Source organism: Symphodus melops (assembly GCF_947650265.1).
Source record: "Symphodus melops genome assembly, chromosome: 4".
In the NCBI taxonomy this organism is placed as follows: domain Eukaryota; kingdom Metazoa; phylum Chordata; class Actinopteri; order Labriformes; family Labridae; genus Symphodus; species Symphodus melops.
In genome coordinates, this window is record NC_136694.1 from 14509309 (window position 1) to 14525169 (window position 15861).

At 38.8% G+C, this 15861-nt stretch overlaps 2 protein-coding genes across 2 annotated transcripts; both read left to right on the forward strand.

Moving 5' to 3' along the window:
• The first annotated feature begins 1994 nt into the window (after nt 1-1994).
• nbl1 (NBL1, DAN family BMP antagonist) lies at nt 1995-7400 on the forward strand. Its single transcript, XM_079342251.1, has 5 exons — nt 1995-2259; nt 2341-2474; nt 3889-4066; nt 5221-5332; nt 6770-7400. Exons 2-5 carry the CDS (start codon nt 2465-2467, stop codon nt 7046-7048), a joined length of 579 nt encoding a protein of 192 aa, XP_079198377.1. The 5' UTR covers nt 1995-2259; nt 2341-2464; the 3' UTR covers nt 7049-7400.
• Nucleotides 7401-9983: 2583 nt separating this feature from the next.
• tmem88bl (transmembrane protein 88b-like) lies at nt 9984-15213 on the forward strand. The gene is made up of 3 exons (XM_079342682.1): nt 9984-10213; nt 11090-11384; nt 14456-15213. Exons 2-3 carry the CDS (start codon nt 11091-11093, stop codon nt 14681-14683), a joined length of 522 nt encoding a protein of 173 aa, XP_079198808.1. The 5' UTR covers nt 9984-10213; nt 11090; the 3' UTR covers nt 14684-15213.
• Nucleotides 15214-15861: the final 648 nt, after the last annotated feature.

The window sequence follows — 15861 nt, forward strand, 5'->3', positions numbered from 1 at the left end:
ATAAGGAGTGATCTCTTACCTTTTGTGTATCCAGCAACTGTCGTTTTGGCAAGATTCTTTGGAGTGTGATTGATGACTTATGTTTGGTTTCATGGGTCTGCAAGGAGAGAAGACAGATTGTTTGTGTGAGCGTGCACACACATTTATCCAGCCCCCTGGTGAAGCACAATCCTTGGAATGTAGAGGAATGCCATTTCTGGCCCAGAGCTTGGTCTTATTGCAAACAGGTGAGTTCTACACTTTGCACTCTGAACACAACACATGGTTTACACTCTCACATCAAAGAAAACATTGACGCATACACACATTTTTTCCCCCTCTCTGCAGAAACAGTTTTCTCCACAATGCAAGCACAAAATAAGCAATGTAAGATATTGAGCTGTGTCACTCATCACCTGACCATTAACATATTTGTTTGCAAGTGAAGCATGAAACTGATATGGGTCTCTATGGACATGAGCCAGGCTGAACACCTGTAAGCATTGCTGCACTGGTAGGATTAGGATGGAGTGCCGGAATGAGGTGTGTTGGGGTGTGTGCGTGTATGTGTGTGGGGGGAGGCAGTGACAGTCAAAAAACAATACATCATACCTGTCTGTGCCTGTATGAAAATTCTCTGATGAATCATGATTAGGATTGAAATGTGTCCTTATCTCATTGCTGATCTAAAGGCTCAGAACTATTGGTGAGTTTCTGGCATTAGCTATAAGACCAGGCGTGCAATGTGTGCTGGTACCGTCAGCAGAGCCAATAAGCCTGACGCATACTGCAGGTGAAAATCAATTATTTTTATGAAGTACTTTAATTTGGGACAATTTGAGACCATTTGTATTTTATTTTAAAAACATTTTTTTTACATTTAACACCTATTTAATCGTAAAATGACCTTTACAGAGTGCAACACAACAGCTTTTGCTTAGGTTTTGGAGACAGGGATCTTACAAATTAAAATTTGCTATTTAAGATCAAGTTATTGGAGTAGTTTGAACTACCATTCAGAAGGCTGTCCTATTGTGAATGTATAAGCCATTAATGTACTTTATAGTTATTAAAATTAACATCACATTGTGAAAAAATGAATATGATGGTTTTACTTTTATGTCTTTAGGTTTTTATCAATGCTGATGTGTTCACTAAGCGAAGAAGTCAAAGGGTTATGGCCTATTATACTGCTTAATAATTTGATGGTTTGTTCTCCATAATCCCATTACGGTATTAAGTGAACGTGATCATTTTTAAAGTTAATGTCAAATAGATACAAAATAGACCTACATCCTCCTGATATGTAGTCAAAGTAAAATAATAAAATGCTTCAAATAACCCTTTTTATAACTTTGGCTCTAAGTCTCTCCACCTATAGATTTTGTAGTGTGTGTTCGTCTTTGAGGATGGGGGGACTTTTTCATCCACTAAAAGCTACTGTTTTAAGCAAGAACAGACTGAGTCAGATTTACTAGCAGACAGAGCAGCCATCCTATTCATTTGTTCTTGAGGCAGGCCCCATATTCATTGTTGAATTAGACTGTTATGCTGAAAAGTCAGCAAAACAAAAAAACATGGTGTCTTTCATCAACTCAAAGATGTGTTTTCCTTTTAAACACACTTGGGCTTTTATCATATTAAATGAAGTAGTCATGAGTTTATAGTTATAGGGCTTTGCATGCTATTTCAACTTTTAAAGACTTAAAAACTTTTAATATTGAGACAAGCGTGTTTCATAAAAGTTCTAAGCATATATCCACATCTGTTTTCCACTTTATCATACATTATCACTGTTGTTTAAGTGTGTCAATTTAAAAGTAGACAAAACCATATGGTAGTCAAATAATGCCAGAGACACCCACAAAGTTGCCGCGTGACCGTATACCCTATTTGTACAATCATAAAATCGTGTTTTATTTGCATTTTTGTCCTGTAAATCTGATCTGCGCTCTCGCCTCACTCCTACATTGGGAAACATTTGAAACCTTCCCAGCTTTACCCTCCCTCCCCGCTTTCTCTCGTCCAGAAACAGCACAGCAGGACCCCTGTATGAGTGCTCAGCCGCGCCTAATCCCTGCAAGAGAATTTTACAACAAAAAGCAACAAGTTGGAGTGTTTTTCATTGGATTTACATGGGAATTTAACAGTTGACGGGGAGAGAATTAGGGGAGGGACAGCCTGAGCTGATGGACTCGGGAGATGAGATAGTGCGCATAACCTTCCCCATCTCCCCATCCTTCCCCACCGGACGGACGCTTCTTTTTCTTTCCGGATGATGTAACTGTTTTATGACAGCCTTGGCTCGGATTTATTTTCGCCTCGAACTAAGTGCTCATAATATTTTCCTTTAATTTTAAGTGCACCGTGATATCCGACGACGCGCCCCATCCTCTGGTTCTTTGGGGCCCGTGTCCAGGTTTTGGTGAGGGGACTCAGCTCAGCGGGACGTTACGCAGTGCTACTCGGCTGTTCTCCTGGATCGATGAGCGGTGGTAAGTGTCGTGCTGCTGGGGCTCATCACAAAAGTAGGCCTTTTTAATTACGCGTTATTAGTTGCAAGTAACATCATTTATAGACCACTCATGTGAAGAGTATCGTTTGATGACAACTTTTCTTTGCACGTTATATTCTTAATGTTTCTTCCCCTCAAACTTTATTTTTATACGGGCTGGCTTGTTTTACCTTGGGCTACCTATTTAATGACATGACTGCTGCAGACTCTCCCACCTTGGTCGCCTATTAAAAGAAAAAAGCTTTTCTTCGCCAGTAACAATCCGGAAATTCTTTTCGACCAAGCTATAGTTTAGTTGAAGTGAAACGTAAGGGAGATTAAGGAGAGCTAGTGGATGTACCTTTCATCTGCCAGTTTCCTCTGTTAAACGTAGACTAGCCTACTTTTCAAGAAAATTGAAGCTTGCCTTTAAATAAAATTCAACCTCAGACACGACAATTTCAGCTGCTAGGCTATGCAGAAAAACTATTTTTTTTTACCAGAAGTAACGCCAAGTTACCTTACTGTAACGCGTGTATGTATGTATGTATGTATGTATGTATGTATGTATGTATGTATGTATGTATGTATGTATGTATGTATGTATGTATGTGTATACACACATATACACATATATATATAGTTGCACCAAAGAAAGTCCAAGTTGGACTTCAAGCTATTTTTTTTGTCTTTAAGCCCAACTACGATTCAACAAGAATATTTACTATCAAGACTCCAGTCATTGTCCGTAGTCTTCACTCAAAACTTGCTCAAAAGAGGGGGAAATAGATCAAACACTCTTTCTCCCTTACAAAATCACATCCCAACAGTCTTCTTTATTTTGTATTTTCTGTATAAAAGAGTAGCTTTATTGTCTCTTGTGTCAGAGGCACAGGGATATGCTGAAAAGTACGTAAACGGTCAATGTGGGTGACCTCAAGTCACTTTTCTTTTACAAGCAGCAGGAGAAAACGATTTTGTAGGTTGTAAATGACGTGACTGGTTTAGGCATTTTTAAAAGAAGGGTAAACACTGGATGGCAGACTTTGTATTAGAGTCAGGTGGTATATGGAGCAGACTTTTGCCTCCCTCCAAAATTATATTGGGAAATTAATCCAGCATAATGTTGTTCTTTGTAACTATATCTGGTGATTCTGATCCATATCAATTTGTCTCTTTTGATAGTTCAAAATAACATGGTAAATGGACAAAAGTAAACTTGCCAAACACCAGGAAGATTACATCCAATGATACAGGGAGATGTAAAGTTCAGTTTTATATCAACAGTGAAGAAAGACTATATTCCCACTAGCATACAAAAATAAAATTTATGAGATTTTGTGACTGTATTTGAGTGCTTTGTCTAGAACAAGGGCTAACAGAGCTGTGAACACAGTGGTTTTCTGCCTCTTTAGGTGCAGTCATGTGGAGGATTCAGATTTGCTGCGCACTGTTTGCACTGTATTCAGCAGCACCACCTGCACACATCAACCGTCTGGCACTGTTCCCTGACAAGAGTGCCTGGTGCGAAGCCAAGAACATCACACAGATAGTCGGGCACACGGGATGTCAGCCTCGCTCTATTCAAAACAGGTCAGGATGAAGGCCCTCTCTGTCTGACCATCTTTCAGTGCTGCTGAAAACAATGAATCTACCAGCTTTGTGTGGTTGTCAATATATCTTCAGTGTTGTGCCTCCTTCAGAGAATGAGAGCTGCTACTTCAAAAACCACATTACATTTGTTGTGCATGTTGTAGCCAGTTTAATGAAAACATAATTTCTGTTATACCCCAACAGCACCAAAATTTTGTAGAAACTTGCGGGAAGTTTAAGAAAAAGATTAATGAGTCCACAATAAATACTAAGTATCGAATTCACTGGACTATAGAGCAAGTCCCTCCATTTTTTGTTGATCTCCATTCAGTGTCTCAAAAAAGTGTAAACTGTAGCTGCCTGTATGGCTGAAAAATTACTTGGAAAAATCCAAATCCAGAAGAAAACTCCAGGCATTGGCATAAGAGTGGTTTTCTCCATGCTTCTTATTGTAAAGGTAATAAAAACACACAAAATATATTTTTTTAGTGGCAGTCTCACAATATTATTAACTTCCCAACCTGTTTTGTTATGAGTAATATTTGACATTGGTCATGAATATATGCTTGATTTTTATAAACAAAAGACAACAAAATATAAGTGCTTTGCGGACTCAAACAGAAACAAATGTTGTCTTTATTGGGGATCTTTTGAGCTGATTTGTTCCTCAAATGAGTAGTTTCAGCAGCAGCTGTGTGTCCTACCATGTTTATGTAAATGAACTAAGTGCAACTTTATGGGTTGGTGATGTGCTTTAACAGTTTGGTTTCATTTGTAATCCAAGGCACTGAAGACAGAAAAGAGGTGTTTACTACAGAAGCATCAGAAGCAGACTTTATTGAAGTGTCCCTAAACTGTAATCAATGGACAAAACACACAATAAAACCAGTCAATAATATGTATTATTTCCTTTCCTTCCTCATTGCTTCCCATGTTTAAAAGGAAAGCAGTTGTAAGGATACATACCCATTAAAAAAGATTCCCATTCAGAAGGAGACGTTGTCCAGGGGTTCACCTAACATTTATGAATAACAGGACAACTGATTATGTGTTTAGCCCGGGCTTACTAAACATCCAAAACTCTCTCCTACACAGGCATGAACATCCTGTGTCTGTTTGCACAGTGAAAATAATGCTCTCTTTCCTCCTCTCAGAGCCTGCCTGGGCCAGTGTTTCAGCTACAGCGTCCCAAACACATTCCCGCAGTCGACAGAGTCTCTGGTGCACTGTGACTCCTGCATGCCTGCACAGACACAGTGGGAAGTGGTAAGAGTTATTGCACATTAGCTCATGTAGCAAGCCCACAGCAACACCGACTTGTTGAACTCGCATTAAAACCACAAGTTTCCAACATAAAAGATGGCAATCACTGCTCACTGGCGGACGTAGGTCCCAGGAATTTTTATTAGTTTTCTGCCACAATTTCTGCCATTCCCAATGAACATTAAGCCTGTATTTGATATTCCTCTGGAGCTCATTGTCCTTTTCAGCCTGAATGGAATCCAGTCTTGCGACAACAAAGGCTTTGTGGTGAGGTGTATGTAGTTTGGAAAGCTGCCAGGTTGGCTAGGCGGGTGGGACCACAGGTGAGGTCGCTTCATGTTTCAGTGGAAAATATTGTATCGGTTGAAGTGAACTGCTGTTACTTGATAGATAAGTTGAATTACTTTCCATTTTTGTTGCAAGATTAAGGCCAGGGAAAGTGCATTGGTAGTCTCACCTTACTTCTAGTGATCTGGAAATGGATTTTTATGTCTCTGGTTGTGATTGTTGTTGCAGGACTTTAAACTAAATTCATTATGAATCAAAACAAAGTTGTTTCTCAGGAAAAGGGATACTGCTCCATGCTGGTTTGGCATTGGTGCTATGTTTTTGCTGAAACTGCTGAATGATCATGTTGATTCCATTAAGTCACTTCGAGGGGTAGTTGTCTGAGGTCTGGAGAGTGAGAAGAGCTTGTGCTACACTGAGGTTTGGATATTGCGTTTATGTTTTTTTCTTTAATACATATTTAGAAATTCTCAGCAACTCTTTACTCCATTGTGAATGTACAGTTTTATCTCAAAAAAGCAAAGAACAAAAACAAATAAGTATCTGTTGGAGGCTTCAACAAACTACACACACTGTAGTTCATCCTTACCATACATCAGAAAATAGAAAGTTTCCTCGGAAGGGCAGATCTGAGAAATATGAAATACAATATGTAAATATATGAAAATAGTGAAAAATAAAAAAAGAACTCCCATACACCAAATAATGGAGTATTTTAGTCGAGTGACTGTCTCTCACTCAGTCCTAAATTACAATAAAAACAACCATTATATTCTTTGTCATAATCATTTTGGAATTCAAGATTCAAAAGATAGTAGATTTCATTTTAGTATCACTTTTTTTGTAGGGCAGGACAGAAAATATTGTTTGGATTAAACATTAAGTAACTTTGCATGCATGCATAAAACACAAGGTCACAGTGATAACAGTGACCACCCCCCCCCCCCTCCACACACACACACACACACAAAAAAAACCTACAAAAAATGTAGATATTGTGCATGAAAATTACAAGTTACAAATAAATAAAAAACAACTCTTAAACTTGTTTTAGACAGTCTTTGACTGTGTACCTTGAGATGTGTAATAAAAGCACCTATTGTGTGTGTGTGTTTATATGTGTATACATTTTAATTGCATGTGTGTAAATAGGTTACTCTGGAGTGCCCAGGTGCTGAGTCTCCTCATGTGGATAAACTGGTGGAGAGGATCTTCCACTGCAGCTGCCAGTCCTGCAGTAAAGAAGGTGGTCAGGAGGGGGCGGTGATGCAACTGTATTCAGCAGACAACGTCCTTGATGTTCCCACTTTATCTGACACCCTTAGTGGTGCCCAGTCCCACCCTCTATCCCCTTCAGACTTGCATCCTAAGAAACATGCTCATGCACATTCAGATCATCACACACTACCACACACATCAGATGGAGGGTAGGTCTGACTCTTTCTGTCCCTTTGCTCCTCTCTTCTGCCCTCTTTATTCTTCTCTACATCCTTTGAACCTCTCTGTAGTATTGTAAAGGCACTTTAAAAATAAGGCTTCACACATTCACAAAGTCATGCTACCAGTTCACACTCTATTGTATATAAACCCAAACAAAAACACAGCAGCCTTTGCACTCCTTTGTTTTTCAATTCAACAGCTTCTGTTCATCAGACATAACCACAGTCTGTTAAAAAGCTGTGGTCTCAGTTTGTTTAATCTACTTTATTGAAATAAATTCCATTGTTTTCATAAATGTATTTTTGTCTATAATTATATTCATACAAATAAAACTTTGCTCACATTTCACGTCCTACAGCTTCCTCTCATTGTTAAGTTGAAGCTACGTCTTTATTACTATGCAAGTGTTTTTTTCCCAGGATAAAGTTATAGGTTTTGGTACTACTTACTGAAACACAAAAGAGCTGCATAATGGGAATGTGCATTTTGCTTCTTCATTCTTCATAAGTAAGAAATATGCTGATGGAAAGGCACAGAGAAAGTATTGCTTTTATGCATTTGTCTCAAAACAATACTCACATTCAGTATGTACCGTTAAGAAGTGATTTTGTTGCGGTCATTATTTCTCCCAGACTGTCTTTTAAACTATAGGTCAGATCATGAAAAACGTTTCTCACAGAGTAACATTCAAAAACAACTTAACTCCCTCTTTGTATTTCTACAGAGAGTGTGTACTTGTTAAATCTGCTGTAGAGAGAGAGAGAGAGAGATGACTGACTGGCTGGCTGACTACTGGCTTTGTATTCATCTAAAACACTGAAGTCATTTTAAGTGATGCCTTTACAGCCAATATGGAGGGAAATGATCACAGTCGCCATCGAATCAAAGAACATATGAACCGATCCTTTTGAAGTACAATGATAAAATGCTCTAGTGAGAGCAAACAAAACAACACAGGAGTTTCATTTCTCCAATTTTGGGCTTAAAATTAGATCTGATCAATTGGACCAATGTCACAAAAGTTAAGTTTGAAAGGGTTATACTTTCTGTAGATTAAACAATAATACAACACCCAAAATGTAACAAATATACAGATAACTCTTAAATGACATTTATTTCTGTAAAAGTCTTTCTTAAATATTCATAATCTTTCTTGCGTGAAAGTGAAGAGTGTAGTATGATAAAAACTAAAGGTGTTGGATTGATACACTAGGCTCATTACAGTTGATTCAGTTCATCTTAAAGAAAAGCTTCAATAGTGGCCTGCACAAGCCAACATATAGAATCCGAATTTATGAAGAATGACACCTGTTAATATAAGTGCACTTATTGCTAGGTTTGAAAGGTGCTGCCCCCCTCCCATGAAATCCTCATTTTACCTATATTAACTTCTAAATTACTAAGTTGTTTCCACTAACCCTTTGTGTATATTTTTTGGAGAATATCAGACCTTAAGTTTCGCAATGTGGGTGTGAAATAATAACTTGTGTCATGGGATGCTGACATGATGTAACTATAACAGTAACAACTAAATAAATACAATTTATTAAAGGGACATAGTGGCATCTGATAAAGGTATAGTAGTTGCAAAGACAGATACAAAAACTCAATGGTCATGTGAATTGCCATGGCAACCTCCAAGATGCTGTTCAGTAAAATGATGGTGATTGACTGACCTAGTGTGTTGCCTTAGGCATAGGGGGAGGGGAATCAGAGGTGGAGAGCTTGATGGAAACACATCAGATGGTTATTTCATGGTCTGTTGGATTTATGTAAACTGAATTCTTCATAAAAGTCTATCAAATGAAGAAAGACTGGAGAACATACAGTCGCTGGAGAGAACTGATTGAGTTACTGTCAGAGCAACATTTAAAGTTCCCAGAGGTTCCAGCAGGTGTCAGTAGATATTACAGGTAAATCTAAAGAGGTTACATTTACTGCACTCCTCAACTTTAGCTTCTCAAACCAGACAAACAAACCAAGCTATCTCAATCTCTTCTTCGAGACATTATCTTTTCTTCCATTTTGCAGCCCCATATCCATCGATCTTAGTTCTCTTGTCCTGTGTAATTAAAACTGAGCAGTGAAAGGTTGACTGTCTGTGCTGCAAAACAAATCGATCATCCTCTTATCTCCTGGCTGCACAGCTGACAACTATCCGAGACTGCAGGAAAGCTGACAGCTGAGGAAGAAACTAAGAGTAACATTTTTGGGCTAACCAGCCTATTATCTTTATAAACTTATGAAGCTCTTAGTTCATTTAACTATTTTTAGGTAAATTGCCATGAGGCTTATCGTCCTTACTGACACCTCTCACTTTTGCTGTCAGAGATAAAGTACATGTTTTCTGGGCATACAGTTTTGGGTGTTTTTGATTATTTTCATCTTGGAGAGATGCAGACAGGGACTCAAGACTGCAGTCTGTGTGACTCAGTGGGAATGCAAATTAAACTAATTTCCCTGATGTTATCAGAAAATCTGACTGAACTGAAATGCATCATCTGTTATCTAAAGCATAAGTCACTTAATTGAAAAGAAAAAAGAGCAGGTTTAGACTTACCTATAACCTAAATAATTAGGAGGTATACCTTTTTTGTAACGTGCTATTGTTAAATTACCTATAGTTTACTTCCTTTAAATGTTGACTTTGACTAAAAGTCTTGGACTCCTTTAACATGACCTTACTTTGCTGACTGTAGGCCACCCTTGAACAGGAGCTATAAGACCTGTAAACCATGCATCTGAAAAAGAAAAAAGTCAGTACCTTTGATTGATCCATTTTATACATACATATATATATATACACACACACACACACACACACACACACACACACACACACACACACACACACACATAGTATATTGTGGTTATAAATCAATCTGTATTACCGCGTGAGCGCGCTCTGTGCGCGCGGCCTGGTTTAGTTCGCTGTACAGACGCACAGCGGCTCTTCATAGCATCATCACTACTGCAACGCTGGGTTCAACTTACAGCTGCGTTCTCCGTGTTTTTTTAAACAAGTGGCACCAAGTATTATTGCTACTGGCACCATAGGCTTTTTTTTGTTTAACTCTAAGTAAGAGCTGCAGGTCGATCAGCGGGAGAAGGATTCACCAAAAACACCGGAAAAATTGACAGGATTTGTTCTTGGAGGTAGGCAACTAATATTCCTGTCATGTTTTGTAGCCTAGGCACAATCAATAATACATGTTATCAAAGTTTCTGGAAAGCAGTGTAACAATGAAAAATCTTAAAAAGAAAAATAAATGAAATGCTTTGGCCTAATTATTAAGCCTACTTGGTGAACCCATAAGAACAACAAACAAACATTTGATTGATGGATTTGCTGAAACTGCTGGGACAGCTCTCTAAGAGGAGCAAAACATGAGTTCTGTCCAGTGTGACGCTACCATCTCAGGTACTGGTCAGAAGCTTAGCGGCAGGTCATGCGAGGGTTAAAAGGTTTCGGGCTGATTCACTTAAAACAGAATCTTATTGGCATATATTCAGGACTTTAGTGACAAAGCTCCTAATCGATAAGATCGACCGGGAGAGATGTGAAGACAGATGCCAGTGTGTGTGTATGATGCGACAGGAGACTAGCCTATAGGTTCCTCATTTAAATAGCCTGATGAGGTATTGGCTGCTTGAGTGTAAAAAAAAAATGGATGAGGACAGTGAGAGGGCAGACTTCTGTATGTGCCTTAATATTCTTGTTTAAAGGCTTAACATTCAACATGTGGGAAAACAAAATAAAACCTGTGTCAAACAGAATCCAGAATCGAAATAAAATAACCTTTACATGTTTTTGTTTGTCTGATTAAATTAATGATGAGCTAAGAAATAAGATAATCTAATATGTTCTCATTTTAAAAGCTTTAAATGACTTTAAGACAGATTTTTTTTTAATTACTTAAATACCTAGAGATGCACAGTCATGCCTTTTGAAGATGCACAGTTAGTCTTCAAAGCACCACAACGCCACTTTGCATCTCATCACTAATGCCTCTTGTTTGTATGTCACTCCAGGATGTGTGGTATGGATGTGGACCTGGATGACGAGGGCTCTGGCGAGGAAGAGAAAGAGGAAGAGCTCTGGATGGGGGAGGGAGTGAAGATGCTACCCCCGCCCGTGGCCCACAGTGGGGGCAGTGCGTGGGGCAGCCGGCGGAGTAGATGTGGCTGTGTAGCGTGCGGGGCGGGTCTTGTTCTCTGGAACCTGTGTGTGGTTTTAGCCAGCACTTTTCTCCTTGTCATGGTCTTCTCTGTGGTGCTGCTGCCTGCGATGCTGCTGCTGTATGTCGGGTTCCTCTGCCACTCCAGGGTGAGTTTAAACAGAAATGTGAGCTCAAGTTCAGAGATGTTCTCTGTTATTTGTGCTTGTTGAACTCATGGGTTACTGACTAGGATACTGCTATCAGGGGCATGTCCATAATTTTTTGACTTTGGCACTGACTTTTTTCAGGTGTGGACTGCAGTATGATGAATGCAAAAACTCACAAAAAATTATTTATCCTTTCTAACCTCACACATAATTGCTATGTTATCACAAGAGTCATTGATTAATGACCCAACTAGAATACAGTATATGTTTCATAGTCATAATTTAATGTAAATAACATTTTCATGCAAACTCCTGCATTGTCTAAGTTGCAATGTTTTGGTTCTGACAGATTGCCAGTAAAATTATACATATGACAGTGTGCATTACTTTCCTATGCACCGGTCTTATTAAAGAGATGTGGAACATTTTTATTTACAGTTGAAAAAACCCCACAAGAAAATATGCTACATTGATATGTGAAGAAAACTCGCAGCCTTTGCAACCAAAAAAATAAAATAAATAAATGTTGGTTTTTAAAAAAGCCCCTTTTCTGACAGGGCAAATAGTCAATCACAGTCTAGGCTTTTTGGGGTGACACATCGTCGGCCAATCACATTTCTAGGATGGCCCATGCCACCCATGGCCACCCCTCTGGACATACCCCTGACTGGTATTGACAGCTGATCCACTGACAGGATTAAAGCTCCGGGTACAGTACTTAAACAATGCAAAGTAACATGATATAAATACAATATGATACTGATTCATTTACAATCTTACAACACTATGTTCCCAAAGAATCATAATTTTTGTCTTTTTTATTGAAAGTTATTGTTTTTACTCGGCCACTTTGCAACAAATGTGACAAGTAGACCGCTTGAATTAAAACCAATTTTCTATTAAAAAACCAACAAATTCTGTATGCAGGTAGGAATATGGTAGAATAACTTTTTTTTGTTGCATAAATCTCTACATAAAGTTGTGGTGAGTGTGTAGTGTGGTGGTTGTATTATAATTGTCTTATTTGTGAACCTTGTGGACTATCTTGTCACTTCTGAACCAGGTGTTAAAGAATTGGTCAAAAGCACAACAGAACTAAAAGGAGAATGCTGCAAACTTAATTTTCATCAGATTAACCAAACATGACTCCAAAAGAATAATGTTGATTTGTAGCTGACAGATGTGTAAATCCTATTTGCTAACACATTTTCCATATACAAATTACAGTTTGTAGTTTGTTTCTGCTACCAAAATATTAATAAATGTAACTCATTCTGTGAAAAAAAGACACAAATCATCAACAAAAGAGGGAATCTTCGCTGTTCCCACTTGTCCCCTGTTGTCCTTTATCTTTAACTTTTGGCAAGATAGACCATAGTTACCCAGAGTGGGAGGATTATCCTTCTTAAAATCTGGCGCTGGCATTGGGAGCATAAGGAGGAAAAAAAGGCCTCAGGGCAGAGTCTTTTTGGCAGTGTAAAACAAAGGTGTCCAGGCTTATTCCTCATATTGCACTGTTTTGTTTTCATTTTAAACCACAGACTCATCCAAAAAGATAATGACTGAGCATGAATTCTTGTAGCGATGTGAGGATATGGGTGTGCCTCATATTTTAAAGGGCAGACGGATCATCAGTAAAATATTGAGTCTAGCCATCATGCCAAATCATGCTGAGAAGATCTACAGTTGTGTCCTTGGATCAGCAGACAGATCATAAAATGACAGCCCAGCTTCAAATCAGGTGGTCCTTTAGCCTGATAAACTGGTTGTCTCAGTTTTTTACAACTTAGAGTTTCTTAAGTCAGAGCAGTGTATAATGATAGAGCAGACAAATTTTAATTGAATGTACGATTTTTTATTTTGAGCAGGTGAAAGAGTTTGTTGCATGTAATATGCAACATACAATGAAAACATAATACAAATGGTATTTTGAAACACTTACTTCAAAATTAATTTGATTTATATATATATATATATATGAGGGAATAAAATCCCTTAGGGCAATAATTCCTACTCTTTGTGTCAATATTTTTTTTGTCAAAATAGCAGCTAAGTTAAAAAAAACCCTGTTAAGACGATGTAGAGTATCGTCAGAACACATGTCAGAATGAACAGTTAGGCCTGTCACAGTTCTCGCACTTGGCTTCAGATAGAAAGACCTGCTGAGGAGACGGGAATGTTGAATTTGGTGCCAACACCAGCTGCGCACAAACACACAGTCAACACTTCGAGGAGGAAAATGTACTCAGTGAAAGCACATTGTGCACTTGACAGAGGTGTGTCTGTGTGTGTGTTTCTTTGCATGTGTTAATATAACTGTTGCTATGGCACATTTGTTCGAGGCAAAGTTCCTTTTGAAATAGCTTACAATAGAAAATGTTCCGACATAGTCAAATCATTGTGAGTATGTCTGAGTGTTTGACGGATAAGATAATGTGCTTGTACTTAATGTGTTTGTGTTTATGTGTCCTGTGTGTGTTTTTCACCCTGACGGATGCTCTTCAAAGATGTCAGTGTGCTATTCCACAGCCACATACCTTGTATACAATCTGATGTCAGCCCCGCCCCACCTTAATTATCCAGTGTTTAGTTCTCCTCCCAACATTTTTACCTCCTCTTCAACATTTTATTCTTTCTCTCCTGCCCACCTCCTCCTCCAAGCTCGCTGTCACAGGATTGACAGCTCAGAGGGTTACTGACAGCCACTGAGCCACTCCTTATCTGAACTGTGGAGGGAGGCTGGGACAAACTCTGTCACAGCCCACTGCCTACACGGTCCCACTTCTGCACCCTGAGCATCTGCAAAGACGCACACACGCACACACACACAGCTACACACGCACACACACACACACACACACCCACACACACACACACACACACACACACACACACACACACACACACACACACACACACACACACACACACAGACACACAGCACACACGCACACATGCACATATGCTCAGAAAGTGATGAGAAACAGGTTCTGCTGATACCATAATGTTCATTTCGTCATCTGCTGTCCTTCTGTCTACTCTTTATATCCCTCCTCTGTTTCCCCCCGTAGGTCCTTGACGCCAACTCTGCCATTTGCAGTTACCTAGACGACAACAGTTGCTCCGCCCTCATTATCCTAGGCTTTGTTATGATGTCACCGCTCGTGGTTGTTGCGGCCGCTGTCTTCTGCGGGCTGCTCCGAAGGTTTCAACTCCTGCTACTCATTCAGCCAATCACACGTGCTTGGTACCGAGGGTGGCGGCTGGACTGGGCAGGCAGCATCCACGCCTGGGTCTGATCCTCACAGGAGGCTTCGATCGTCGGATGTATTCAAGTTTGGTCGATTACAACATTAAGTGTGAAATCAATCAGAGAGACAAAACAACAGAAACACCTCCATATGTAATCAATCTGCTGAGTGAAAAATGTTAAATGACTAAACATTACTCACTAAGTGGAATAGTTTGTCTCCCGTCCAGCCTGTAGACTCTACATTGGGACGACTGCTATGCTAAGCTAAGCAAATCATCTTCTGGCCATGGCCTTACGCCTAATGGACAGCTATTGAAGTGTGTTTCTCTGAAAAAGAAAGCAATGTATATGTCTACTGCTTGTGTTTTATTGGGTTGCATATTGTGAGGTGTTTTGATTGTTTTGTCTACCCCCACTCACACTGATGGCACATATGTAATTTGCTGAAATGTCCTTAGAGCCTTTATAGCTTATCCCACCTCAGTCTTTGTTCTTTTATTTGAGAAATCGTAAAATGGTCATTGTTTTGTGAAGTGATGTCTTTGTACTAAAATATTCAGAAGTATGACGAAACATATTCTTGATATCATACTCATATTCCAAACTTGAGATAGGCCAGAAATGATCAAATGTTTTTTTTGGAAATTAAGGCTAAATGTAGGATTTTCATGTCAACATTGACACATCAGTTTAGATTGGATAAGTTAATACTCAAAGGAAGTTGTATTTTCTTTGGAGGGGCTAATATTTTAAAAAATGAAGCAGGTTTTCTGTGGTTGTATTCAATCAGATATATGTAAAAATGTGATTTTGTATTGGCTGTTGACTGACTGTGTTGATCGGCTAAATATGGTTATTTCTAAGAAAGATATTGTTGTGAAGTTGTTTGTAGTTAAAGAGTAGATGTCTAGTTAGAATTAAAAGTATCATTGTAAACATTACAAATGTTGATAATATTTGACTGAGTAAACAAGATACATAGAATTCAATGTAAGATATAAAACAGAATACACAAAGTTTAGTTCTAACCTTGAGTTGAATTACATATCTTTATCTGGTGGAGCTTTACTAGCAGTCGTGTGGCAAGAGGGGCAATATATGAAACATATCTTATCAAATGAATCTTTAACATCTCGTCCTGCCACAAGGAAACAAACCCTTTATTAGAAACAAAACAGAAGCTGCAATACGACACTATAATGGTTGTTTAGAGGGAACCAGCTG

Excerpts from the sequence above, each read along its gene's own strand:
- nbl1 (XM_079342251.1), top strand. Across the intron at positions 4,067-5,220 it reads CCTCGCTCTATTCAAAACAG|AGCCTGCCTGGGCCAGTGTT; the intron begins GTCAGGATGAAG and ends TCCTCCTCTCAG. Across the intron at positions 5,333-6,769 it reads CACAGACACAGTGGGAAGTG|GTTACTCTGGAGTGCCCAGG; the intron begins GTAAGAGTTATT and ends GTGTGTAAATAG.
- tmem88bl (XM_079342682.1), top strand. The coding sequence starts at position 11,091 with ATGTGTGGTATGGATGTGGACCTGGATGACGAGGGCTCTGGCGAGGAA. Across the intron at positions 11,385-14,455 it reads GGTTCCTCTGCCACTCCAGG|GTCCTTGACGCCAACTCTGC; the intron begins GTGAGTTTAAAC and ends TTCCCCCCGTAG.